Source organism: Scyliorhinus canicula, chromosome 27, assembly GCF_902713615.1.
Source record: "Scyliorhinus canicula chromosome 27, sScyCan1.1, whole genome shotgun sequence".
Classification (NCBI taxonomy): domain Eukaryota; kingdom Metazoa; phylum Chordata; class Chondrichthyes; order Carcharhiniformes; family Scyliorhinidae; genus Scyliorhinus; species Scyliorhinus canicula.
In genome coordinates, this window is record NC_052172.1 from 18768604 (window position 1) to 18794243 (window position 25640).

Genomic DNA, 25640 nt, shown 5'->3' on the forward strand with positions numbered 1-25640 from the left:
CACCCGACCCAAGCCCACACCTCCACCCCATCCCCGTAACCCAGTAACCCCACCCAGCCTTTTTGGACACTAAGGGACAATTTAGCGCGGCCAAGCCACCTAACCCACACATCTTTGGACTGTGGCAGGAAACCGGAGCACCCGGAGGAAACCCACGCAGACACGGGGAGAACGTGCAGACTCCGCACAGACAGTGACCCAAGCCGGGAATCAAACCTGGGACCCTGGCGCTGTGCTAACCACAGTGCTACCGTGCTGCCCTATGTACAGCCAGCATCAAAGTGAACTTGCAGCATTTACCGATCACCTGTTTTGGCAAATCCAATCATTATGGCTGCCAACATACACAATTTGTGCCCCCCCCCCCCCACCTTCCAGGCATTAGTTGGTCAATACGTCCATTCTTGCAATGCCTAGCCTTCCTCCTCCAATTGGAAACCAAAAAAGACTCATTACCCAGCTGAAAGACTGCCAATAAAACAGTCTTCCTCTCTTTAATAAGGCCATAGGTAGTCCACACCCAGTAAAATAAAGAATGTAGATTTGTTCACAATAACGGGTACGTGCATGTCCCAGTAGCTCCCTCTACTGGTCAGTTCCTTACTGGCTGACCTTTCAGACAATGGCTAATGGAGTTCCCCCAATTCTCACCGGGGGGGAGCTCGTCATCCGCGAGGACCACGGGGAAGGTAACCATTCCCACCCCGTATGGGATACTACACTCCCCCGCCCGCACCCCTCCAGTCTGGCAAACAGAAATGTTCAAAGAATATTAAAAACAGAACTATGTTTATTGCCCCGATGATTTGTCTCCAGGATCGCACAGAGCTGTGACGTGGAGGTTGATCTTCAATTCCTGGAGATTCCTGGCCAATCCTGGCAGGGTTGGCACAGTGGTTAGCACTGTTGCTTGACTGCGCCACGGTCCCAGGTTCGATTCCCGGCTTGGGTCACTGTCTGTGCGGAGTCTGCACGTTCTCCCCGTGTCTGTGTGGGTTTCCTCCGGGCGCTCCGGTTTCCTCCCACAAGTCCCGAAAGACGTGCTTGTTAGGGTGAATTGGACATTCTGAATTCTCCCTCTGTGTACCCGAACAGGCACCGGAATGTGGCGACTAGGGGCTTTTCACAGTAACTTCATTGCGGTGTTAATGTAAGCCTACTTGCGACAAAAATAAAGATTATTTTAAAAAAAGGAAATTTTACAGCAAAGCAGTAGACCACTCGGCCCATTGCACCACGCTACCTGCTGTTCTTTCTCTGCCCTCTGAAATCCAGCCACGCTCTTCCGCTATCGTCCCTCAATTCTGTGTCGCCCTGTGGCTCAAAGTATTTGACCAAAAGGATTTAATAGCTTCTGTATCTGCCACTCCCTGGATTAGAGGATGCAACCATTGTATTTTGGCACTGCGCGGGTCAGAGGGTTTGCGGAGAGCTGCACATCACTCTCGTAAAGACAGCAAAAGTGTAGAGAGGTAACAAGTGCCTTTGTAAATATTCACTCTGGGAGTCTGTGGGGGGAAAATGCCCTCCAACCAGTTAAAGTATCGCCCAACGGATAATATCTTTATCAATTTCTTTTTAAAATTCTTTCATGGAGTGTGGGTGTCCCTGGCCAGGCCCAGCATTTGTTGCCCATCCCTAATTGCCCTCGAACTGAGTGTCTCGCTCGGCTATTTCAGAGGGGCAGTTAAGAGTCAACCATTACTGTGGGTCTGGAGTCACATGTAGGCAAGGCCAGGTAAGGGCGGCAGATTTCCTTCCCTGAAGGGGATATTAGTGAACCAGATGGGTTTTTACGACAACTGACACTGGTTTCATGGTCATCGTGGACTTGAACACTTGACCTTCTGGCTCAGGGGGAAGAGTGTTCTCCATTGAGCCTCAGCTGGGTGAGATGGTGGCCCACTTAGAGTGGTCGAGGCAGAAATACTTGAATCATTTAAGAATCAATTGGAATCGGGAATGGTTCAATTTCGGCCTGTTTCTGGATGGATGATCTACGGTCAGCTAAAGAGACTTCCACATCATTAGCATCGTTTACCTGACAAGTGGCTAAATGCTTGACGCAGTTATGTCAACTTTGAGATGTTTAAGATGATAACGAGTTTGGAGAGAAATCATTTCCTTTGGTGGGGGAAGGAGCAAGGTTGTCAAGAAAGTATACAGAACAAATGCCTTCATTGGGCGGGGCAGAGTATAAAAACTGGCCAGTCATGCTGCAGTTGTATAGAACCTTGGGAAGGCCACACTTTGAATATTGCGCACAATTCTGGTCGCCACACTACCAGAAGGATGTGGAGGCTTTGGAGAGGGTGCAGAGGAGGTTTACCAGGATGTTGTCTGGTCTGGAGGGTGTTAGCTATGTGGAGGAGCTCAGGTCTACAAGATTATGTAGCATGGACAGAGTGGATGGGCAGGCACTCTTTCCCAGGGTGGAGGGGTCAGTCACCAGGGGGCATAGGTTTAAGGTCCGTGGGGCAAAGTTTAGAGGAGATGTGTGAGGCAGGTTTTTTACGCAGAGGGTGGTGAGTGCCTGGAACGTGTTGCCAGGGGAGGCTGTGGAAGTAGATACATTAACGGCGTTCAAAAGGCATCTTGACAAACACATGGATAGGATGGGTAAAGAGGGATACGGCACAAGGAAGTGCTGAGGGTTGGTATCATGACCAGTACAGGCTTGGAGGGGCGAAGGGCCTGTTCCTGTGCTGTATTGTTCTTTAAAATGCAGATCAGTCGTGAGTTGTGGGATATGCTCGATGGCCAAGATGACCTCCTCTGCTTTTCATCTTCATTATATTAATTCTTGATTCTCTTTGTCTTCCTGTTGTTGAAAGGTTTGGTTTAAGAATCGCAGAGCTAAATGTCGGCAGCAGCAGCAGCAGAGTAGCGGGCAAGCCAAGGCAAGACCAACCAAGAAGAAGACCTCTCCAACTCGCGACACAAGCTCCGAGACCAACGGTAACGGTCATTACAGCCCAACTCCTCCAGGGGCGGCCGGGACTCCCAGCTCCATCTCCAACGCCACCGTCTCCATCTGGAGCCCAGCCTCCATCTCTCCCATCCCGGATCCACTGAGCTCGTCCACAGCCTCCTGCATGCAGAGGTCGGCGGCCTACCCCATGACCTACAGCCAGGCTCAAGGGTACAACCAGAGCTACACGGGATCATCCTCCTACTTCAGCGGCCTCGACTGCGGCGCCTACCTATCCCCCATGCACCCCCAGCTGTCCGCCCCCGGGGCCGCACTCAGCCCGCTGGGGACCCCAACAATGGGCGGCCACCTGGGCCAATCCCCAGTCTCGCTGTCAGCTCAGGGCTACAGCTCTGCAGGCCTGGGCTTCAACACTGTTGACTGCCTGGACTACAAGGATCAGAGCACATCGTGGAAGCTGAATTTCAGTGCGAGCGATTGCTTGGATTACAAGGACCAAACCTCCTGGAAATTTCAAGTCTTGTAAGTCAGCAGACTGGGCAGGAACAGGTTCTGGTTGTGACTAATAGAGGTCGCACCAAAACCCAATGGACACAAGTTAATAGAGGGGGAGAGGCAGCTGGACTTGAACAATCCAAACACTTGAACTGGTTTGATAAGGAGTCCCAAGACTTCCTGTCCAGTCAGCTGCCAATCTTGGACTTGAGACTGAAGAGGGGAAAATGACGCGGACTCCGACATGAAACTCACGGCTTGCTTCGGGGTCGCCATTCACCAAACAGCCGGTTCGAAACTCAAGCCCGCTTGGCAAGAACTTTTGCAAAGACCTCAATAACGGAAGAAGCATTTTCTCTGGAAAACACTCCCATTCCCATTTTCAGCCGGCCCTTGTGAGTGAACCCTTTGAGGAAAGGGGATTGACGAGTCAGGGGTTTGAGCGGGTACATTAAAACGGAAAACAAACCGGTTTGGAATACCCTTTCAACCCCTCAATGCCCAACTCCAGAAGCACTGCCAGTGTCCAGGTGATTGAGGACTCTGGGGTTTTCTGGGGTTCTGCATTAGGGGGGTCCATGAATGATCCAATTTCAGAGCGTTTAGGCGCCATCCCTCTCTCTTTCTCCCCTAGTGCTTTCTGCTTTTAGCTCACTCGGCTAAATCGCTGGCTTTGAAAGCAGACCAAGGCAGGCCAGCAGCACGGTTCGATTCCCGTACCAGCCTCCCTGAACAGGCGCCGGAATGTGGCGACTAGGGGCTTTTCACAGTAACTTCATTTGAAGCCTACTCGTGACAATAAAGCGATTTTCATTTCATTTCTTTTTGGGGATGCAAGTTAAATAAAGTTGCCGCAACAGATTCTTAAGTCGCAAAAAGTGCCCTTTGCTTTTTTTTTTAGACGATTGAGAAAGCGGAGTGACTGGGTTTAGCGGCTCAATCGAAACACAATCTCACTCAGGGGGATCTTTACTTATTTTTATATTCGGGGAAGAGAGACAGAAATTGGGAGCTGTTTCTCGAACAGGGTTTTAAAATGATCAGCCTAAAGACCCTTTAGCTTGGTGACAAATGGTAGTGCAGCCCATGGAGGGGGCGGAATCATTAATGACACATGAACCTTCATCCTGATGGTCTCTCGGGTGTGGGGCACTGGGCAACACCCGTGGGAGCCAGTCAGGGCACAATGCTGCCTCCGCGTCAACAGAACAAATAAAGTTACAATGGTAGGGGCTTCACTCATTGCAGACATGAGGGTCTGGCTGGGAGGCTTCTTGTAACGGAAACATTGAAATCAGGAGGAATGCTGTTTGATGCACCCCTTTTAAAAATTCTAAACTCATCCCGGAAGTGTAAGTGGTGCGGGCAAGATGGACCATGGCCCGTTGCCCATTGAGAAGGTGGTAAGGAGCCGCCTTCATGCCCGATGACGGTGCTTCCTCAGAACCCTTAGGGAGGGAGTTTGCACGATTTTGACCCAGCGATAGTGAAGGAATTAGTTCCCCGTCGGGATTGGAGAGGACCTTGCAGGGGGCGGTGCTCCCGTGTGTCTGCTGCCCTTCTCCGTCTAGTTTTGCTGCCGTGGAACTCTGACACGGTTTTTAAAAACGTGTAAAGTACCCAGTTCTATTTTTCCCAATTAAGGGGCAATTTAGCATGGCCAATCCACCTACCCTGCACATCTTTGGGGGCGAGACCCACGCAGACACGGGGAGAATGTGCCAACTCCACGTGGACAGTGACCCGGGGCCGGGATCGAACCCGGCCATAGTCCCAGTGCTGACCACCGTGCCACCCCTAAAATAAATTTTAAATGGAAGGGTTCTGTGTGCGGGTCAGAGGAAGGGAGGTTTTACCAATGTTGTGAAGGTCAATAAGCCATCTGAGAATCAAGCTCCCACCCACTCCTTTTACAAAATTCTCCCCTTATTGACAAATAACCAACGGTACAAAGGTCTTTGCCAAAAGGAACTCTGGTGATTTCTGTGAATGCAACTGTTGTCCTGCTGAATTTTCAATTCCATTTCTGAGTGTCATAACGTTGGCTTGATTGCCCCGTTATAACTAGCATTTCTTCTTTGCTTTGTGGGGAGGGTCTGACAGGGCTGCCCCCCCCCCCCCCCGCCCCCCCCCCCCCCCCCCCCCCCCGCCCCATACCCCATAATAGCTTGCAGAACACTTCTTTTTAATCACACCTTGTAAACCTGGCAAGGTGATCTTTAATCCTACCCTGACATTTTGGGGGCTGGGGTACAGAGGACGGAATTGCCGGCAGCGCCTGGGGGAAATTCTCCTCGGAAAGACGGGCAAGGGAATTTCTCAGGTTGGCATCGGGCCTCCTGCCCCGGGGCACTGCTTTGCACCGACCCCTGCAGACCACCTCACCGTCACCTTGACGAGGCGACCTATACATTTGTAAAATAAAAATGTAAGATACTAGTAAATAGGGCAGCAATAATTTAAAATAAATTAATAGAAAATCTCATCCTGTTTCAAAAATACTTGTACGCCGGGTATTAACATAAATCATCTTTTGTCGGTTTTAATGATTTGCATTTAGTTTTGAAGCAAAAAAAAAATAGAATCCCTCCTTTAGAAGTGAGATACTTTGGTTTAGTGGTAACAAAGAGAAAATAAGCATTGCACAAATATTTTTCGATATGTATTTATTTGTTTAGTCTCGGTAACGCACTCCTGTACAGATCTCGGAATCTATGTGATGACTTCCTTCATTCTTGATTAATTATAATAAAGATAAGATTGGAGAAATGTTCTTGGAAAATAAAAGAAAATTGCTGAGTGATACATTGAGTTTCTTTCATTGAGATCGGTGTTTGTTTGAAGCTCTTTATTCTCCTCCCTCCCCAGCTCCTGGAAATGGGAGCAGGGCTGGCCATTCAGCCCATCAGCTGTGCTCCATCGTTCCATGAAATGGCGACTGCTCTGATTGTGGCCCTGACCCCACCGTCCGGCCGGCTTCCCCATAACCCTCGGACAGTGGGCGGCACGGTAGCACAGTGGTTAGCACCGTGGATTCACAGCGCCGGGGGACCCGGGTTCGATTCTCGGCTTGGGTCACTGCCTGTGCGGAGTCTGCACGTTCTCCCCGTGTCTGCGTGGGTTTCCTCCGGATGCTCCGGTTTCCTCCAACAAACCCCGAAAGACGGGCTATTAGGTGAATTGGACTTTCTGAATTCTCCCTCTGTGTACCCGAACAGGCGCCGGAATGTGGCGACTGGGGGATTTTCACAGTAACTCCATTGCAGTGTTAATGTCAGCCTACTTGTGACACTAAAGATTATTATTAATTATTATTACTCTCTTGTCGATCAACGATCTATCCGTCCCAGCCTTGAACATATCGAATGACCCCCCCCCACCCACTGCTCTCTGGGCAGGAGAATGTCACAGCCAACTGAGTGAAAAAATTCCTCCTTAGCTCCATCTTAAATGGGAGACGTCCTCATTTCGAAACTGTGCCCCACAGCTCTAGGTTCCCCCATAAGGGGAAATATCCTCTCAGCATCCACACTGACAAACCCCCCCCCCCCCTCAGAATCCTATATGTTTCAATAAGACCACCTCTCATTCTTCCCAACTCCCAGTACAGGCCCAACATTTACGGACAAGACAAAGCCCTTCGTCCCAGAAATCAACCCAGTGAAAGTTCTCTGAAATGCCTCCAATGCACATATCCTTACAGCAAGGAGACCAGGACTGTACACACTACTTCAGGTGCACCTAGTTTACTCAATTCACAATATATTGCCTCCTTTGCGTGAGGAACTCATGCCATGGTATCTACACCCTCACACCAGAGACTGTGGCTGGGTGGGGAGCTCTCGTTGTCCCTCAGCCAGAAGGTATAATTCCCATTCCACAGATCCATATAATCCCCACAGTGCAGAACATAGAACATTACAGCGCAGTACAGGTCCTTCGGCCCTCGATGTTGTGCCGACCTTTGAAACCACTCTAAAGCCCATCTACACTATTCTCTTATCGTCCATATGTTTATCCAATGATCATTTGAATGCGTTTAGTGTTGGCGAGTCCACTACTGTTGCAAACTTATTGTCACAAGTAGGCTTCAAATGAAGTTACTGTGAAAAGCCCCTAGTCGCCACATTCCGGCGCCTGTTCGGGGAGGCTGGTACGGGAATTGAACTGTGCTGCTGGCCTGCCTTGGTCTGCTTTCAAAGCCAGCTATGTAGCCCTGTGCTAAAGCCCTGGAGGAGGCCATTCAAGTCCCATCGACCCTCTGAAAGGGTATACTATCTGGACCCACTCTCTCATTCTATCCCCGTAACCCCGTGCATTGATCACGGCCAATCCACCCAACCTGCACATCTTTGGACTGTGGGGAGGAAACCGGAGCACCCGGAGGAAACCCACACAGACACGGGGAGAACATGCAGACTCCGCACAGGCAGTCACCCGAGGTTGGAATCGAACCCGGACCCCTAGCGCACAGAATCCAGGGTGGTGCGTCCTGTGTAGCGCTGGGGGAGTGCCGTACTGTCACTGGTGCCTGCACCATCGCAAAAACTGCTAATTCCACCTCAGTGACTTTGCCCCTGGCCCCAACCCATCAGCTGCTGGAAGCCTTACAACCGCCTTTTTTACCTCTAACTTGACCAATGTAACGTCCCGTCTGGCGGGTGTACAGAACTCCACCCTCGGCAAACCTACCCCCATCCAAAGCTGCGCCGCTCGCGCCCTGATGCATACCAAGACCCTTCCCCCATCGCCTCGGTGCTCACTGACCAACAGTGTCTCCTGGTCGAGCAACACCGCAATTTTAAAATTCGCCTCTCCATTTCAAATCCCTCCACGGTCTCGCTCCCTCCCTGTCCCTGTAATCTCCTCCAAGCCCCCTCAATTCCGTCCTCTTGTGCACCCCGCTTTGAATCGCTCCGCCATTGGCCAGCGGAGCCCTGATCTCTGGAATTCCTTCCCGAAACCTCTCCGTCTCGTTCTCCCCAGGAAGAATGATAAAACCTACCTCGGAACGAACTTTTGAACATCTGCCCTAATGTCTCCTTGCTGTTAGGCTTTGCTTTCTACCACCTTGGGATGTTTTATTACATCAACATTGCTATTTTATACAAGCTGGTTTCAGAGGATCGGACTTTAACCTAAGATCCTGCCAGGCCCCCTCAGGGGACATGAAACATCCCAAGTCATTATTTTGAAGAAGGGCAAGGGAGCTCCCCGTAATGGTCCAGGGGCTGACATTCACCCCCACTCACCCAAAATCCCTGAAACCGTCACATTTCATTTTCTGCGTGTGGGGATCTATGCTGTGCGCAGATTGGCTGTGGGATCTTGCTGTGCGCAGATTGGCCGCCGCGTTTCATTGATTGCCAGGGCGACAACGCTCCCAGCGAGGCTTCAATTGGGTGCAAAGCCCTCTGGGATGTCCTGTGAAAGGCGCCACGCAAATGCAAGTCTTTCTTTTCCAAGCTCAGATGAAGAAGCAGCCAATCTCTTTTCGGTGCTGCTATTTGAGGGGGTGATGGGATCTGGGGTATCTTCCTACCCTCACCTCCCCCCCCCCCCCCCCCATCCTGGGGGAAGGGGGCTGTTGGAGTGGTGGTGCTGGGGTGGGTGGAGATAGTGGTGGGAACGAACGGATTATTGAATTCCCACACCCGGTTTGCTATCCGTTAGTGGGCGCTGCCAAAGGCAGGATTGGGACTTGGCGTGATGGCCTACCCAGTCGAATAGCCTGCCGGCTCCCAATGTCTGCGATCCTCGCTGGTGACTCAGGACTTGCACCGAGGCGGCCTCAGAGCGGATCGAGAGGAGCAAGGAGCTCAATCAATCAATCTGAATTCCTGTCGCTGTAAATGCCACTTTAATGGCTGCTCGGGTCAGGCCTGGGGCATCCCTAAAGGCCTCTCGTTTGGACAATGTGGACTGACCACAAGGGACGGCAACACTTCCAGAAGTCCAAAGAGGAGCAGGTCAGATGGGTTGGCCGTGCTAAATCACCCGTTAGTGTCCAAAGGTTAGGTGGGGGTTACGGGGAGTGGGTCCGAGGTTGGGGTGCTCCTTCGGAGGCTCGGTGCAGACTCGATGGGCTGAATGGCCTCCTTCCGCACTGCGGAGACCCGATGGTTATACGATTCAATGAAAGCGGCACACCACCACCTTCTGAAGGGGCAACTGGGGATGGGCAATAAACGCTGGGCCCAACCAGAGACACCCACACCCTGTAAATGTGAGATAGAAAATGCAAGCGGCCCGTTTGTGCACAGCAAGATCCCACACACACCACAATGTGTTTTATTGTCGATTTTTAGCAGCAATGTTGGATAAACCGTATAAATGCAAGTCGGTAATGTGGAGAGGGCGATGTTTGTGCGATGACCACTCGATGCTCGCTGGAGACCTGGACGGGATTGACGCGATTGGGAAGAGCTGGGGGAGTTTGTCGCGGCGAATTGACGCACTCCTCAGAGAAAGCAACAGGGAGGCGAAATGAGGGGGGGGGGGGGGGGCGGGGGGGTGCGGGCGGAGTGCGTCTACCTCTCAATGATTATTGAAGGCTCTGTTTTTTAAAAGCTATTTCCTCCCTCTTCTTAATCCGTCCCCGATGACATTCAAAACACATTAAGCACAGTAATCCCGTGATGTAAGGCCATGTGACCAGCTGCCGCACTCAGCAAATGTGGGACAGTCCGTAATCCGAAAGAGCACTTAATGCCCAAGGTTTCAAAGTATCACAAGCCCCGTGGTTTTTAAAGGGACAATAACAACACAAAAAACATGCCAGACAAATAATTCGGACACAACATCTAGGCTGAAGCCCCTATTAGTGCAGTACCGAGGGACTGCTGCACTGTCAGGGGTGCAGTCTGAAATCGATATTAAAGATCCTGTGGCCCTGGCTGTAGGCCCAACATCTGATGCCCATGCCTAATTGCCCCCTTGAGAAGGTGGTGGGTGAGCTGCCTTCTTGAACCGCTGCAGTCCACGTGGTGTAGGTGCACCTACAGTGCTGATAGGGAGGGAGTTCCCTATTTGGACCCAGCGACAGTGAAGGAACGGCCAATATATTTCCCAGTCGGGGTGGTGAGTGACTTGGAGGGGAACCTCCAGGTGGTGCGGCTCCCAGGTATCTGCTGCCCCTTGTCCCTCTAGACGGTGGAGGCCGTGGGGTCGGAAGCTGCTGGCTGAGGAGCCTTGGTGAGTTCCTGCAGTGCATCTTGTAGACGGTACACACGGCTGCCACTGTGCGTCGGTGGTGGAGGGAGTGAATGTTCCCTTATATTAAAAAAAGTAGAAGATGGCTCAATTAATCAATAAAAACCTGAGATCAATAGATCTTTGCTCGACATAGCTTTAAAGGGATGGAGTTATGACGAAAATCAGCCACGATCTCATTGATTGGTGGATCAGGTTTTGAGGGGATGAATGGCCCTCCTCTTGTTCCTACATGAGCTCTGCTCAAAGGAAGACACTTGGCTCACTGTTGGCTGCTATTTCACCCCTTGAGCCGTTTCACTGACAGGTTTTGTTTTGTCAATGGTGACTCACCATCGCCTCCCAACCTTGGGGGGGTGGGGGCACGCCTGGGCGAGGAGACAGTACACCTCAGAAACCTCAGGTGGTAACAGCGGGTTCCACATTCTCAGCACACTCAGGCTAAACAAGCTTCTCCTGAATGCCCCATTTGATTTACGAGTCATTATTTTATACTGATGACCTCCTGTGAAACAAATCGCCAATTTGGGCGGCACAGTGGTTAGCACGGTTGGCTCACAGCGCCAGGGTCCCGGGTGCGATTCCCGGCTTGGGTCACTGTCTGTGCGGAGTCTGCACGTCCTCCCCGTGTCTGCGTGGGTTTCCTCCGGGCGCTCCGGTTTCCTCCCACAGTCCAAAGACGTGCAGGTTGGGTGGATTGGCCGTGATAAAATTGCCCCTTAGTGTCCAAAAAAAAGGTTAGGTGGGGTTACGGGGATAGGGTGGAGGTGTGGGCTTAGGTGGGGTGCTCTTTCCAAGGGCCGGTGCAGACTCGATGGGCCGAATGGCCTCCTTCTGCGCTGCAAATTCTATGAACACTACCCTGTTGCTGCAGTCAATGGGGGAGGTCGGGGCAGTCACACTCCTGTTTTTGAATCAGCAGGTTGTGAGTTCGAGCCTGCCTTCAGGAGTTGAATTTGAATGGACACTCCAGCACCATGCTGAGGGAATGCTGCCCCGTCTAGAGGTGCTGTTTTTTCAACGTCAACGGCCCACTCCCTCAGGCGGATAATAACAGATCCCACCCGCCTACTATTTCCAAGAATTGCTTTCCTCGGAGTCCTGGCCAGCATTCATCCCTCAATTAGCATCACTAAAATGGATTACCAGGTCATAGTCGCATTGCTGTGTGTGGGAGCTTGCTGTGCACAAATGGGCTGCTGCGTTTCCTACCTCACAGCGGTCACTACACTTCAAACGGTGCTTCATTGGGTCTGAAGCACTCCGGGGCATCCCGAGGTTCTGCAAGGCGCTGGAGAAATGTCCGAGTTTTCCTCCTTGCCAGAGTCAAGATCCACAGGAGAGCTGGGCCGTGACAGCCCCCCCGAGTTGAATAGTTCACTCAGGCTCAGGCACACAAAACGATAGGGCTTGGGGGGAGCGGGGGTCAGATAGGTAGGTGTGCAAGTCCCCACGAGGGCTTCAGGGGTGTAAATCGGAGAAAATCCGAGGGGCAATTAAACTCAGCTTTCAACAGGTTAGACGCAAAACCCTTTTATGCAAAGCAGCCTCTCTGTTTCCCCAAGGCCCAATTATTTGAATTACAGTTGTTTGTGATCCAATGCCGGCTGGTAATCTTGTCTTTTGTTAACCTAGATGCTTCGTTAAGTGAAAACCACTGTTTTTTCTTCATATTCTGTTACCATATTCCCTCCCTCTCTCTCTCTGTCTCTCTCTCTCTGTCTCACTCTTTCTCTGTCTGTCTCTCTCTCTCACTCTCTGTGTCTCCCTCTCTCTCTCTCTCTCCCTCCCACTCCATCTCTTTCTCCCTCTCTGCCTCTCTCTGTCTCCATCCCTCCCTCTGTCTCTCCCTCTCCCCCCCCTCTCTTTTTTTTTCGCCTATCCTGCACATTTTGGGTTGTGGGGGCGAATCCCACGCAAACAAGGGGAGAATGTGCAAACTCCACAAGTACAGTGACCCAGAACCGAGATTCGAACCTGGGACCTCGGCGCCGTGAGGCAGCAGTGCTCTCTGCCCCTCTCTCTCTCCCTCTCTCTCTCCCTCTTCCTCCCTCTTCCCCCCCCCCCCTTTCTCGCCTTCTCTCCCTCCCTCTCTCTCCCATTCTGTCTCTCTCCTGTCTCTCCCTCTCTGACCCTCCTTCTCTTTCGCCTTCTCTGTCCCCCTCCCTCTCTCTCCCTCCCTCCCTCTCCCTCCCTCTCTCCCCTCCCTCCCTCTCTCCCTCCCTCTCTCTCCCTCTCTCTCTCTTTCCCCATTCCGGCTCCTATCCGAGGTTTAATTCACCTTTACAGGGCCTCCAATATCCTCTTCCCATCTGTCACACAGATAAAAGGGATTAGCTTCCAATCTGTGTGTCTAGTTTACCGGCTCTTATCAAACAGAAATTGCTGACCAGCCTCGAAGATTAATTAATTCCCCCCCCCCCACCACCGGAACCATTTTGGAGTTGTCCTCATTCTGAGCAATACTGAGAGGACAGATTGGTCCAAAATGAGCAAGATTTTCCACATCTAGGTCAAGCTCCCTCCCCCGAACGGAAAACTTTTTGTTTTTCCGCGAGGTGGAGGTGAAAGGACGCGGTTCTCAAACCCCCCCCCCACAGACACACACATCACCCCCACCCGCCTCCGACCCACCGTTAAATTGTCCCTCTCTCCGGAACGCCGAGGTACTGTCGCAGGATCGAGTCCGTCTCCGGAGACTTAACCCTGGCAGCGCCGAGGGAGTGCCGCACTGCCGCAGGTAATCCAGACGCGACGTTAACTCGAGGCGCTGGGCTCTATTTGCCCTCTTGGGCAAGGGTAAATTGATGCCACGATTGCTGAGTGTGGCATGGGGCATTTTGCCAGTTCCCCAGCCAGCATATTTACCTCTCACACATCACACAAAAGATACTCGTTATTTCACATGACTGATTTTTACAGGATGTGGGGGTCGCTGGCTAGACCACATTTATTGCCCACCCCTAATTGCCCTTCAGAAGGTGGTGGTGAGCTGCCTTCTTGAACCGCTGCTGTCCCTGAGTTGTAGGTACACCCACTGTGCTGTTAGGGAGGGAGTTCCAGGATGTTGCCCCAGTGATAGTGGCCGATATATTTCCAAATCGGGGTGATGAGTGACTTGGAGGGGAACCTTCAGGTGGTGGGGTTCCCAGGTATCTGCTGCTCTTGTCCTTCTCTCTAGATGGTAGTGGTCGTGGGTTTGGAAGGTGCGGTCGAAGGAGCCTTGGTCAGTTGCTGCAGTCGATGCACACGACTGCTAACATGCATCGGTGGTGGAGGGTTTGAATGTTTATGGATGGGACGCCAATCAAGCTGGGCTGCTTTGTCCTGGATGGGGTCGAGCTTCTTGAATGTTGTTGGGAGCTGCGCTCATCCAGGCAAGTGGAGAGTCCATCGCACTCCTGACTTATGCCTTGTAGATGGTGGACAGGCATTAGTGAATCAGGAGGTGAGTTACTCTCCGCAGGATTCCCAGCCTCTGACCTGCTCTGGTAGCCACAGTATTTATGTGGCTAGTCCAGTTCAGCTCCTGATCAATGGTGACCCTCAGGATGTTGATAGTGGGGATGTCCTCACAGCAATGATGTCCTGCAGCTGAGGTGATTGACCTCCAACCACCACAACCATCTTCCTTTGTGCCGGGTATGACTCCAGCCAGCGGAGAGTTTCCCCCCCTGATTCCCGTTGACTCCAGTTTAGCTCGGGCTCCTTGATACCATACCCGGTCAATCGCTGCCTTGATGTCACCCAGGGCAGTCACTCTCACCTCACCTCTGGCATTCAAATTGCCTCCTGCGTTTCCTACATTGCAACAGTGACAACACCTCAAAGCAAAAAAGCACTTTGTGTGCTGCGAAGCACTGGTGGTTGTGAAAGGCGCTATAAAAATGCATTTCCTAGTGGGGCATTCTTGACCGTGTTGTTGGGATTCACTCAAGGCCTCAAGGAATACCAACGATTTCTCTCCTCCTCCCAAGGTTCAGATCCGGGGCGGCATGGTAGCACAGTGGTTAGCACTGCTGCTGCACAGCTCCAGGGTCACAGGTTCAATTCCCGGCTCTGGGTCACCGTCTGTGCGGAGTCTGCACATTCTCCCCGTGTCTGCGTGGGTTTCCTCCGGGTGCTCCGGCTTCCTCCCACAGTCCAAAGATGTGCAGGTTAGGTGGATTGGCCATGCTAAATTGCCCCTTAGTGTGCAAAAAATGTTAAGTGGGGGTTACTGGGTTATGGGGATAGGGTAGATACGTGGGCTTCAGTAGGGGGCTCGTTGTAAGGGCCAGTACAAACTCAATGGGCAGAATGGCCTCCTTCTGCACTGTAAATTCTATGATTCTATGATCCCCAGCGGCAAGACTTCTAGTCCAGCAGATTCGCAAAAAAACAAGCGGCGTTGATTTGTCTAAACTCCACATTGAGGCATTTAAAGCAACAGAGTACTGGCTAATCTTGACTGATACTAAACCGCATTTCAGGTCGGGGATGTGATGTGTCTACGGTAATAACAGAAGCACCCCACCCCGCCCTCCCCGTTTGTCACCCCTGTGATCTCTCTGCCTGTCCCTCCCCACCTCCCCTTCCTCTTTCTGCTCGAAAGATCCATTTTAAAACCCGCCCTCCTCCGGGGGAAGTGACCAACGTGGGCTCGTTTGAACTGTTCCGAGTAGAATCGGAGTGACGGGGCCCTCCAGGGGATTGCAGCCTGGGCAAATGTTCCGCGTGACGGCTGGGGGGTGCGGGGGGGGCACGTTTCAACGTTCTTCACGGACTAGGCCCCCCCCTCTGTGAGGTGATTGCTGTGAACATGTTCACAGCAAGGTGTGTCTTTAAAAGAAAGAGGGATCTCTGACTCAGAAGGTGGTGAGTTCGATCCACCAAACCGCCAACACAGGCGCCAATTTCCTTTTTTTTCCTCCGCAGGATGTGGTTCTCGCTGGGCCGGCCCCAGCATTTGTTGCCCATCCCAAGTTGCCCTCGAACTGAGCGTCCCACTCGGCCAGTTCAGAGGGGGGGCAGTTAAGAGTTAACCTCATCGCTGTGTGGGGTCTGGAGTCACGTGTAGGCCGGACCGGGTAAGGACGGCAGATTCCCTTCCCTGAAGGGGGACATTCGTGACCCAGATGGGTTTAACGACAATTGATGATCATAACCGACCAGAGGGGGCGATTCTTGGGCCACATTATCCCCGGGGCAAATCCCACCTTGTCGGGAGAATAGTGGGAGAGGACAAGGTTCGCGCCGGGATGTTCCTGGCCCACCAGCACTGGGCATGAACCAGATTAGCGAACTTAAATCATCATTTAAATCCCCCCCCCCCCCCCCCCCCCCCCCACACACACACACACACACACACTTCCCACCTGGCCAGTGACTGGCAGGAATCACGGAGGTCTCCGCCACCGGAGACCACTCGCGATGACTGTGCCGGGGGCTCTGGGAACACAGGAGCTCCCCAGGTGGCCGTGGGCTTGGCAGGGCAGTGTCATTGTGCTGCCCCCTGACGCCCTGGGTCGTAGCAACCTGGCACCCCCAGGGTGGCACGTCCAAACAGCGGGTCCTAACGGGGGTGGGTCCTTACAGGAACATGGCCTGACAGGGGGGCTATGGAGGATGGGGCATGAATGGTGGGCGTAGATTGGTTCCCAGGTACGCGGCCAGTGCGAGATGGTTGTGTAGTGGTGATGTCACTGGGTTAGTCACCCCGAGGCTCAGGCCACGCTGGGCCACACGGGTTCGAATCCCACCCCGGCCAGCCGGTGGAATTTAAATTCGGTGAATTCGTTTCCCTCATGAAGGATTGGGGGCCTATTCTCAGTTGAACGGTCGTTTGCCCTGGGTTATGTCAATCAGTCATCGTGCCTCTTGTTTCAATCGCCAGCCCCATCAGGCAAAGCAAGTAATTGCCCCATCACAATGTTCTGGAATGTTATTCCCTCCAGAATGTGTACCCCAGTCAGGAAGGAGCCTTCCTGTCTCTGTCAGGAAACGGAAGCTGTGGGACGATCCCTGTTGGGGTGTTCTCAGATATGGGGGGGGGGGGGAAGGGGGGGTTCCCTATTATGGGCGGACGGTCCTTGTTATGGGGGTCTCTGCTCTGGGGGGTGGGTTACCCTGAGGGGGAGGGGGTCTCGGGTAAGGGTCTCTGATGGGGTTTCTGGTGGGAGGGTCTGATGTAGGGGGTCTGATGAGGGCGTGCGATGGGGTATCTGCTGGGGGTCTGGTCACCCTCATGCGTACGTTCTGCTTGTGAGGGGGGGGGGGGGTGACCCAACAATTCCTGGTGTGTGGCGAGGCGGGGGCTGGGGGGGGTGCCCCAATATGTCAGGGGAGGCAGGATTTACACTGTGGGAGGGGGGGGGGAGGGCATAAACGCTGGACCTCGCTATCGGGCTGCCCACTCTCAAAATGCTGGTCTGACAGTAGGATTCATGGCGGAATCCCCCCGCAATGGATACTTGTGCAAGGCAAGGGGCAGTGTATCGCTCCCGGGCGCTGCTCCCAGCACCAGCGCGAGACAGAGTGATCCAGCACTGCTCCCAGCACCAGCGCGAGACAGAGTGATCCAGCGCTGCTCCCAGCACCAGCGCGAGACAGAGTGATCCAGCACTGCTCCCAGCACCAGCGCGAGACAGAGTGATCCAGCACTGCTCCCAGCACCAGCGCGAGACAGAGTGATCCAGCACTGCTCCAAGCACCAGCGCGAGACAGAGTGATCCAGCACTGCTCCCAGCACCAGCGCGAGACAGAGTGATCCAGCACTGCTCCCAGCACCAGCGCGAGACAGAGTGATCCAGCACTGCTCCAAGCACCAGCGCGAGACAGAGTGATCCAGCACTGCTCCCAGCACCAGCGCGAGACAGAGTGATCCAGCACTGCTCCCAGCACCAGCGCGAGACAGAGTGATCCAGCACTGCTCCCAGCACCAGCGCGAGACAGAGTGATCCAGCACTGCTCCCAGCACCAGCGCGAGACAGAGTGATCCAGCACTGCTCCCAGCACCAGCGCGAGACAGAGTGATCCAGCACTGCTCCCAGCACCAGCGCGAGACAGAGTGATCCAGCACTGCTCCCAGCACCAGCGCGAGACAGAGTGATCCAGCACTGCTCCCAGCACCAGCGCGAGACAGAGTGATCCAGCACTGCTCCCAGCACCAGCGCGAGACAGAGTGATCCAGCACTGCTCCCAGCACCAGCGCGAGACAGAGTGATCCAGCACTGCTCCCAGCACCAGCGCGAGACAGAGTGATCCAGCACTGCTCCAAGCACCAGCGCGAGACAGAGTGATCCAGCACTGCTCCCAGCACCAGCGCGAGACAGAGTGATCCAGCACTGCTCCCAGCACCAGCGCGAGACAGAGTGATCCAGCACTGCTCCAAGCACCAGCGCGAGACAGAGTGATCCAGCACTGCTCCCAGCACCAGCGCGAGACAGAGTGATCCAGCACTGCTCCCAGCACCAGCGCGAGACAGAGTGATCCAGCACTGCTCCCAGCACCAGCGCGAGACAGAGTGATCCAGCACTGCTCCCAGCACCAGCGCGAGACAGAGTGATCCAGCACTGCTCCCAGCACCAGCGCGAGACAGAGTGATCCAGCACTGCTCCCAGCACCAGCGCGAGACAGAGTGATCCAGCACTGCTCCCAGCACCAGCGCGAGACAGAGTGATCCAGCACTGCTCCAGCACCAGCGCGAGACAGAGTGATCCAGCACTGCTCCCAGCACCAGCGCGAGACAGAGTGATCCAGCACTGCTCCCAGCACCAGCGCGAGACAGAGTGATCCAGCACTGCTCCCAGCACCAGCGCGAGACAGAGTGATCCAGCACTGCTCCCAGCACCAGCGCGAGACAGAGTGATCCAGCACTGCTCCCAGCACCAGCGCGAGACAGAGTGATCCAGCACTGCTCCCAGCACCAGCGCGAGACAGAGTGATCCAGCACTGCTCCCAGCACCAGCGCGAGACAGAGTGATCCAGCACTGCTCCCAGCACCAGCGCGAGACAGAGTGATCCAGCACTGCTCCCAGCACCAGCGCGAGACAGAGTGATCCAGCACTGCTCCCAGCACCAGCGCGAGACAGAGTGATCCAGCACTGCTCCCAGCACCAGCGCGAGACAGAGTGATCCAGCACTGCTCCAAGCACCAGCGCGAGACAGAGTGATCCAGCACTGCTCCCAGCACCAGCGCGAGACAGAGTGATCCAGCACTGCTCCAAGCACCAGCGCGAGACAGAGTGATCCAGCACTGCTCCCAGCACCAGCGCGAGACAGAGTGATCCAGCACTGCTCCCAGCACCAGCGCGAGACAGAGTGATCCAGCACTGCTCCCAGCACCAGCGCGAGACAGAGTGATCCAGCACTGCTCCAAGCACCAGCGCGAGACAGAGTGATCCAGCACTGCTCCCAGCACCAGCGCGAGACAGAGTGATCCAGCACTGCTCCCAGCACCAGCGCGAGACAGAGTGATCCAGCACTGCTCCAAGCACCAGCGCGAGACAGAGTGATCCAGCACTGCTCCCAGCACCAGCGCGAGACAGAGTGATCCAGCACTGCTCCAAGCACCAGCGCGAGACAGAGTGATCCAGCACTGCTCCCAGCACCAGCGCGAGACAGAGTGATCCAGCACTGCTCCCAGCACCAGCGCGAGACAGAGTGATCCAGCACTGCTCCCAGCACCAGCGCGAGACAGAGTGATCCAGCACTGCTCCAAGCACCAGCGCGAGACAGAGTGATCCAGCACTGCTCCCAGCACCAGCGCGAGACAGAGTGATCCAGCACTGCTCCCAGCACCAGCGCGAGACAGAGTGATCCAGCACTGCTCCCAGCACCAGCGCGAGACAGAGTGATCCAGCACTGCTCCCAGCACCAGCGCGAGACAGAGTGATCCAGCACTGCTCCCAGCACCAGCGCGAGACAGAGTGATCCAGCACTGCTCCCAGCACCAGCGCGAGACAGAGTGATCCAGCACTGCTCCCAGCACCAGCGCGAGACAGAGTGATCCAGCACTGCTCCCAGCACCAGCGCGAGACAGAGTGATCCAGCACTGCTCCAAGCACCAGCGCGAGACAGAGTGATCCAGCACTGCTCCCAGCACCAGCGCGAGACAGAGTGATCCAGCACTGCTCCCAGCACCAGCGCGAGACAGAGTGATCCAGCACTGCTCCCAGCACCAGCGCGAGACAGAGTGATCCAGCACTGCTCCCAGCACCAGCGCGAGACAGAGTGATCCAGCACTGCTCCCAGCACCAGCGCGAGACAGAGTGATCCAGCACTGCTCCCAGCACCAGCGCGAGACAGAGTGATCCAGCACTGCTCCCAGCACCAGCGCGAGACAGAGTGATCCAGCACTGCTCCCAGCACCAGCGCGAGACAGAGTGATCCAGCACTGCTCCCAGCACCAGCGCGAGACAGAGTGATCCAGCACTGCTCCCAGCACCAGCGCGAGACAGAGTGATCCAGCACTGCTCCCAGCACCAGCGCGAGACAGAGTGATCCAGCACTGCTCCCAGCACCAGCGCGAGACAGAGTGATCCAGCACTGCTCCCAGCACCAGCGCGAGACAGAGTGATCCAGCACTGCTCCCAGCACCAGCGCGAGACAGAGTGATCCAGCACTGCTCCCAGCACCAGCGCGAGACAGAGTGATCCAGCACTGCTCCAAGCACCAGCGCGAGACAGAGTGATCCAGCACTGCTCCCAGCACCAGCGCGAGACAGAGTGATCCAGCACTGCTCCCAAGCACCAGCGCGAGACAGAGTGATCCAGCACTGCTCCAGCACCAGCGCGAGACAGAGTGATCCAGCACTGCTCCCAGCACCAGCGCGAGACAGAGTGATCCAGCACTGCTCCCAGCACCAGCGCGAGACAGAGTGATCCAGCACTGCTCCAAGCACCAGCGCGAGACAGAGTGATCCAGCACTGCTCCCAGCACCAGCGCGAGACAGAGTGATCCAGCACTGCTCCCAGCACCAGCGCGAGACAGAGTGATCCAGCACTGCTCCCAGCACCAGCGCGAGACAGAGTGATCCAGCACTGCTCCAAGCACCAGCGCGAGACAGAGTGATCCAGCACTGCTCCCAGCACCAGCGCGAGACAGAGTGATCCAGCACTGCTCCCAGCACCAGCGCGAGACAGAGTGATCCAGCACTGCTCCCAGCACCAGCGCGAGACAGAGTGATCCAGCACTGCTCCCAGCACCAGCGCGAGACAGAGTGATCCAGCACTGCTCCCAGCACCAGCGCGAGACAGAGTGATCCAGCACTGCTCCCAGCACCAGCGCGAGACAGAGTGATCCAGCACTGCTCCCAGCACCAGCGCGAGACAGAGTGATCCAGCACTGCTCCCAGCACCAGCGCGAGACAGAGTGATCCAGCACTGCTCCCAGCACCAGCGCGAGACAGAGTGATCCAGCACTGCTCCCAGCACCAGCGCGAGACAGAGTGATCCAGCACTGCTCCCAGCACCAGCGCGAGACAGAGTGATCCAGCACTGCTCCCAGCACCAGCGCGAGACAGAGTGATCCAGCACTGCTCCCAGCACCAGCGCGAGACAGAGTGATCCAGCACTGCTCCCAGCACCAGCGCGAGACAGAGTGATCCAGCACTGCTCCCAGCACCAGCGCGAGACAGAGTGATCCAGCACTGCTCCCAGCACCAGCGCGAGACAGAGTGATCCAGCACTGCTCCCAGCACCAGCGCGAGACAGAGTGATCCAGCACTGCTCCCAGCACCAGCGCGAGACAGAGTGATCCAGCACTGCTCCCAGCACCAGCGCGAGACAGAGTGATCCAGCACTGCTCCCAGCACCAGCGCGAGACAGAGTGATCCAGCACTGCTCCCAGCACCAGCGCGAGACAGAGTGATCCAGCACTGCTCCCAGCACCAGCGCGAGACAGAGTGATCCAGCACTGCTCCCAGCACCAGCGCGAGACAGAGTGATCCAGCACTGCTCCCAGCACCAGCGCGAGACAGAGTGATCCAGCACTGCTCCCAGCACCAGCGCGAGACAGAGTGATCCAGCACTGCTCCCAGCACCAGCGCGAGACAGAGTGATCCAGCACTGCTCCCAGCACCAGCGCGAGACAGAGTGATCCAGCACTGCTCCCAGCACCAGCGCGAGACAGAGTGATCCAGCACTGCTCCCAGCACCAGCGCGAGACAGAGTGATCCAGCACTGCTCCCAGCACCAGCGCGAGACAGAGTGATCCAGCACTGCTCCCAGCACCAGCGCGAGACAGAGTGATCCAGCACTGCTCCCAGCACCAGCGCGAGACAGAGTGATCCAGCACTGCTCCCAGCACCAGCGCGAGACAGAGTGATCCAGCACTGCTCCCAGCACCAGCGCGAGACAGAGTGATCCAGCACTGCTCCCAGCACCAGCGCGAGACAGAGTGATCCAGCACTGCTCCCAGCACCAGCGCGAGACAGAGTGATCCAGCACTGCTCCCAGCACCAGCGCGAGACAGAGTGATCCAGCACTGCTCCCAGCACCAGCGCGAGACAGAGTGATCCAGCACTGCTCCCAGCACCAGCGCGAGACAGAGTGATCCAGCACTGCTCCCAGCACCAGCGCGAGACAGAGTGATCCAGCACTGCTCCCAGCACCAGCGCGAGACAGAGTGATCCAGCACTGCTCCCAGCACCAGCGCGAGACAGAGTGATCCAGCACTGCTCCCAGCACCAGCGCGAGACAGAGTGATCCAGCACTGCTCCCAGCACCAGCGCGAGACAGAGTGATCCAGCACTGCTCCCAGCACCAGCGCGAGACAGAGTGATCCAGCACTGCTCCCAGCACCAGCGCGAGACAGAGTGATCCAGCACTGCTCCCAGCACCAGCGCGAGACAGAGTGATCCAGCACTGCTCCCAGCACCAGCGCGAGACAGAGTGATCCAGCACTGCTCCCAGCACCAGCGCGAGACAGAGTGATCCAGCACTGCTCCCAGCACCAGCGCGAGACAGAGTGATCCAGCACTGCTCCCAGCACCAGCGCGAGACAGAGTGATCCAGCACTGCTCCCAGCACCAGCGCGAGACAGAGTGATCCAGCACTGCTCCCAGCACCAGCGCGAGACAGAGTGATCCAGCACTGCTCCCAGCACCAGCGCGAGACAGAGTGATCCAGCACTGCTCCCAGCACCAGCGCGAGACAGAGTGATCCAGCACTGCTCCCAGCACCAGCGCGAGACAGAGTGATCCAGCACTGCTCCCAGCACCAGCGCGAGACAGAGTGATCCAGCACTGCTCCCAGCACCAGCGCGAGACAGAGTGATCCAGCACTGCTCCCAGCACCAGCGCGAGACAGAGTGATCCAGCACTGCTCCCAGCACCAGCGCGAGACAGAGTGATCCAGCACTGCTCCCAGCACCAGCGCGAGACAGAGTGATCCAGCACTGCTCCCAGCACCAGCGCGAGACAGAGTGATCCAGCACTGCTCCCAGCACCAGCGCGAGACAGAGTGATCCAGCACTGCTCCCAGCACCAGCGCGAGACAGAGTGATCCAGCACTGCTCCCAGCACCAGCGCGAGACAGAGTGATCCAGCACTGCTCCCAGCACCAGCGCGAGACAGAGTGATCCAGCACTGCTCCCAGCACCAGCGCGAGACAGAGTGATCCAGCACTGCTCCCAGCACCAGCGCGAGACAGAGTGATCCAGCACTGCTCCCAGCACCAGCGCGAGACAGAGTGATCCAGCACTGCTCCCAGCACCAGCGCGAGACAGAGTGATCCAGCACTGCTCCCAGCACCAGCGCGAGACAGAGTGATCCAGCACTGCTCCCAGCACCAGCGCGAGACAGAGTGATCCAGCACTGCTCCCAGCACCAGCGCGAGACAGAGTGATCCAGCACTGCTCCCAGCACCAGCGCGAGACAGAGTGATCCAGCACTGCTCCCAGCACCAGCGCGAGACAGAGTGATCCAGCACTGCTCCCAGCACCAGCGCGAGACAGAGTGATCCAGCACTGCTCCCAGCACCAGCGCGAGACAGAGTGATCCAGCACTGCTCCCAGCACCAGCGCGAGACAGAGTGATCCAGCACTGCTCCCAGCACCAGCGCGAGACAGAGTGATCCAGCACTGCTCCCAGCACCAGCGCGAGACAGAGTGATCCAGCACTGCTCCCAGCACCAGCGCGAGACAGAGTGATCCAGCACTGCTCCCAGCACCAGCGCGAGACAGAGTGATCCAGCACTGCTCCCAGCACCAGCGCGAGACAGAGTGATCCAGCACTGCTCCCAGCACCAGCGCGAGACAGAGTGATCCAGCACTGCTCCCAGCACCAGCGCGAGACAGAGTGATCCAGCACTGCTCCCAGCACCAGCGCGAGACAGAGTGATCCAGCACTGCTCCCAGCACCAGCGCGAGACAGAGTGATCCAGCACTGCTCCCAGCACCAGCGCGAGACAGAGTGATCCAGCACTGCTCCCAGCACCAGCGCGAGACAGAGTGATCCAGCACTGCTCCCAGCACCAGCGCGAGACAGAGTGATCCAGCACTGCTCCCAGCACCAGCGCGAGGACAGAGTGATCCAGCACTGCTCCCAGCACCAGCGCGAGACAGAGTGATCCAGCACTGCTCCCAGCACCAGCGCGAGACAGAGTGATCCAGCACTGCTCCCAGCACCAGCGCGAGACAGAGTGATCCAGCACTGCTCCCAGCACCAGCGCGAGACAGAGTGATCCAGCACTGCTCCCAGCACCAGCGCGAGACAGAGTGATCCAGCACTGCTCCCAGCACCAGCGCGAGACAGAGTGATCCAGCACTGCTCCCAGCACCAGCGCGAGACAGAGTGATCCAGCACTGCTCCCAGCACCAGCGCGAGACAGAGTGATCCAGCACTGCTCCCAGCACCAGCGCGAGACAGAGTGATCCAGCACTGCTCCCAGCACCAGCGCGAGACAGAGTGATCCAGCACTGCTCCCAGCACCAGCGCGAGACAGAGTGATCCAGCACTGCTCCCAGCACCAGCGCGAGACAGAGTGATCCAGCACTGCTCCAGCACCAGCGCGAGACAGAGTGATCCAGCACTGCTCCCAGCACCAGCGCGAGACAGAGTGATCCAGCACTGCTCCCAGCACCAGCGCGAGACAGAGTGATCCAGCACTGCTCCCAGCACCAGCGCGAGACAGAGTGATCCAGCACTGCTCCCAGCACCAGCGCGAGACAGAGTGATCCAGCACTGCTCCCAGCACCAGCGCGAGACAGAGTGATCCAGCACTGCTCCCAGCACCAGCGCGAGACAGAGTGATCCAGCACTGCTCCCAGCACCAGCGCGAGACAGAGTGATCCAGCACTGCTCCCAGCACCAGCGCGAGACAGAGTGATCCAGCACTGCTCCCAGCACCAGCGCGAGACAGAGTGATCCAGCACTGCTCCCAGCACCAGCGCGAGACAGAGTGATCCAGCACTGCTCCCAGCACCAGCGCGAGACAGAGTGATCCAGCACTGCTCCCAGCACCAGCGCGAGACAGAGTGATCCAGCACTGCTCCCAGCACCAGCGCGAGACAGAGTGATCCAGCACTGCTCCCAGCACCAGCGCGAGACAGAGTGATCCAGCACTGCTCCCAGCACCAGCGCGAGACAGAGTGATCCAGCACTGCTCCCAGCACCAGCGCGAGACAGAGTGATCCAGCACTGCTCCCAGCACCAGCGCGAGACAGAGTGATCCAGCACTGCTCCCAGCACCAGCGCGAGACAGAGTGATCCAGCACTGCTCCCAGCACCAGCGCGAGACAGAGTGATCCAGCACTGCTCCCAGCACCAGCGCGAGACAGAGTGATCCAGCACTGCTCCCAGCACCAGCGCGAGACAGAGTGATCCAGCACTGCTCCCAGCACCAGCGCGAGACAGAGTGATCCAGCACTGCTCCAGCACCAGCGCGAGACAGAGTGATCCAGCACTGCTCCCAGCACCAGCGCGAGACAGAGTGATCCAGCACTGCTCCCAGCACCAGCGCGAGACAGAGTGATCCAGCACTGCTCCCAGCACCAGCGCGAGACAGAGTGATCCAGCACT

At 56.0% G+C, this 25640-nt stretch overlaps 2 protein-coding genes across 4 annotated transcripts in view; both read left to right on the forward strand.

The window, feature by feature from the left end:
- LOC119957800 (homeobox protein otx5-like) overlaps positions 1 to 4936 on the forward strand; it is a 31227-nt gene extending 26291 nt beyond the window's left edge. For all 3 annotated transcript variants that reach the window (XM_038785905.1, XM_038785906.1, XM_038785907.1), the window contains one exon: positions 2835 to 4936. In XM_038785905.1, the coding sequence (XP_038641833.1) occupies positions 2835 to 3458 (624 nt within the window). In that variant the 3' untranslated portion in view covers positions 3459 to 4936. The remainder of the gene's footprint in view (positions 1 to 2834) is intronic.
- A 5555-nt stretch (positions 4937 to 10491) lies between these two features.
- coq8b (coenzyme Q8B) overlaps positions 10492 to 25640 on the forward strand; it is a 59916-nt gene continuing 44767 nt past the window's right edge. Inside the window, exon 1 of the mRNA XM_038785966.1 lies at positions 10492 to 10621. The gene's annotated coding sequence lies outside the window, so the exon portion shown is untranslated. The remainder of the gene's footprint in view (positions 10622 to 25640) is intronic.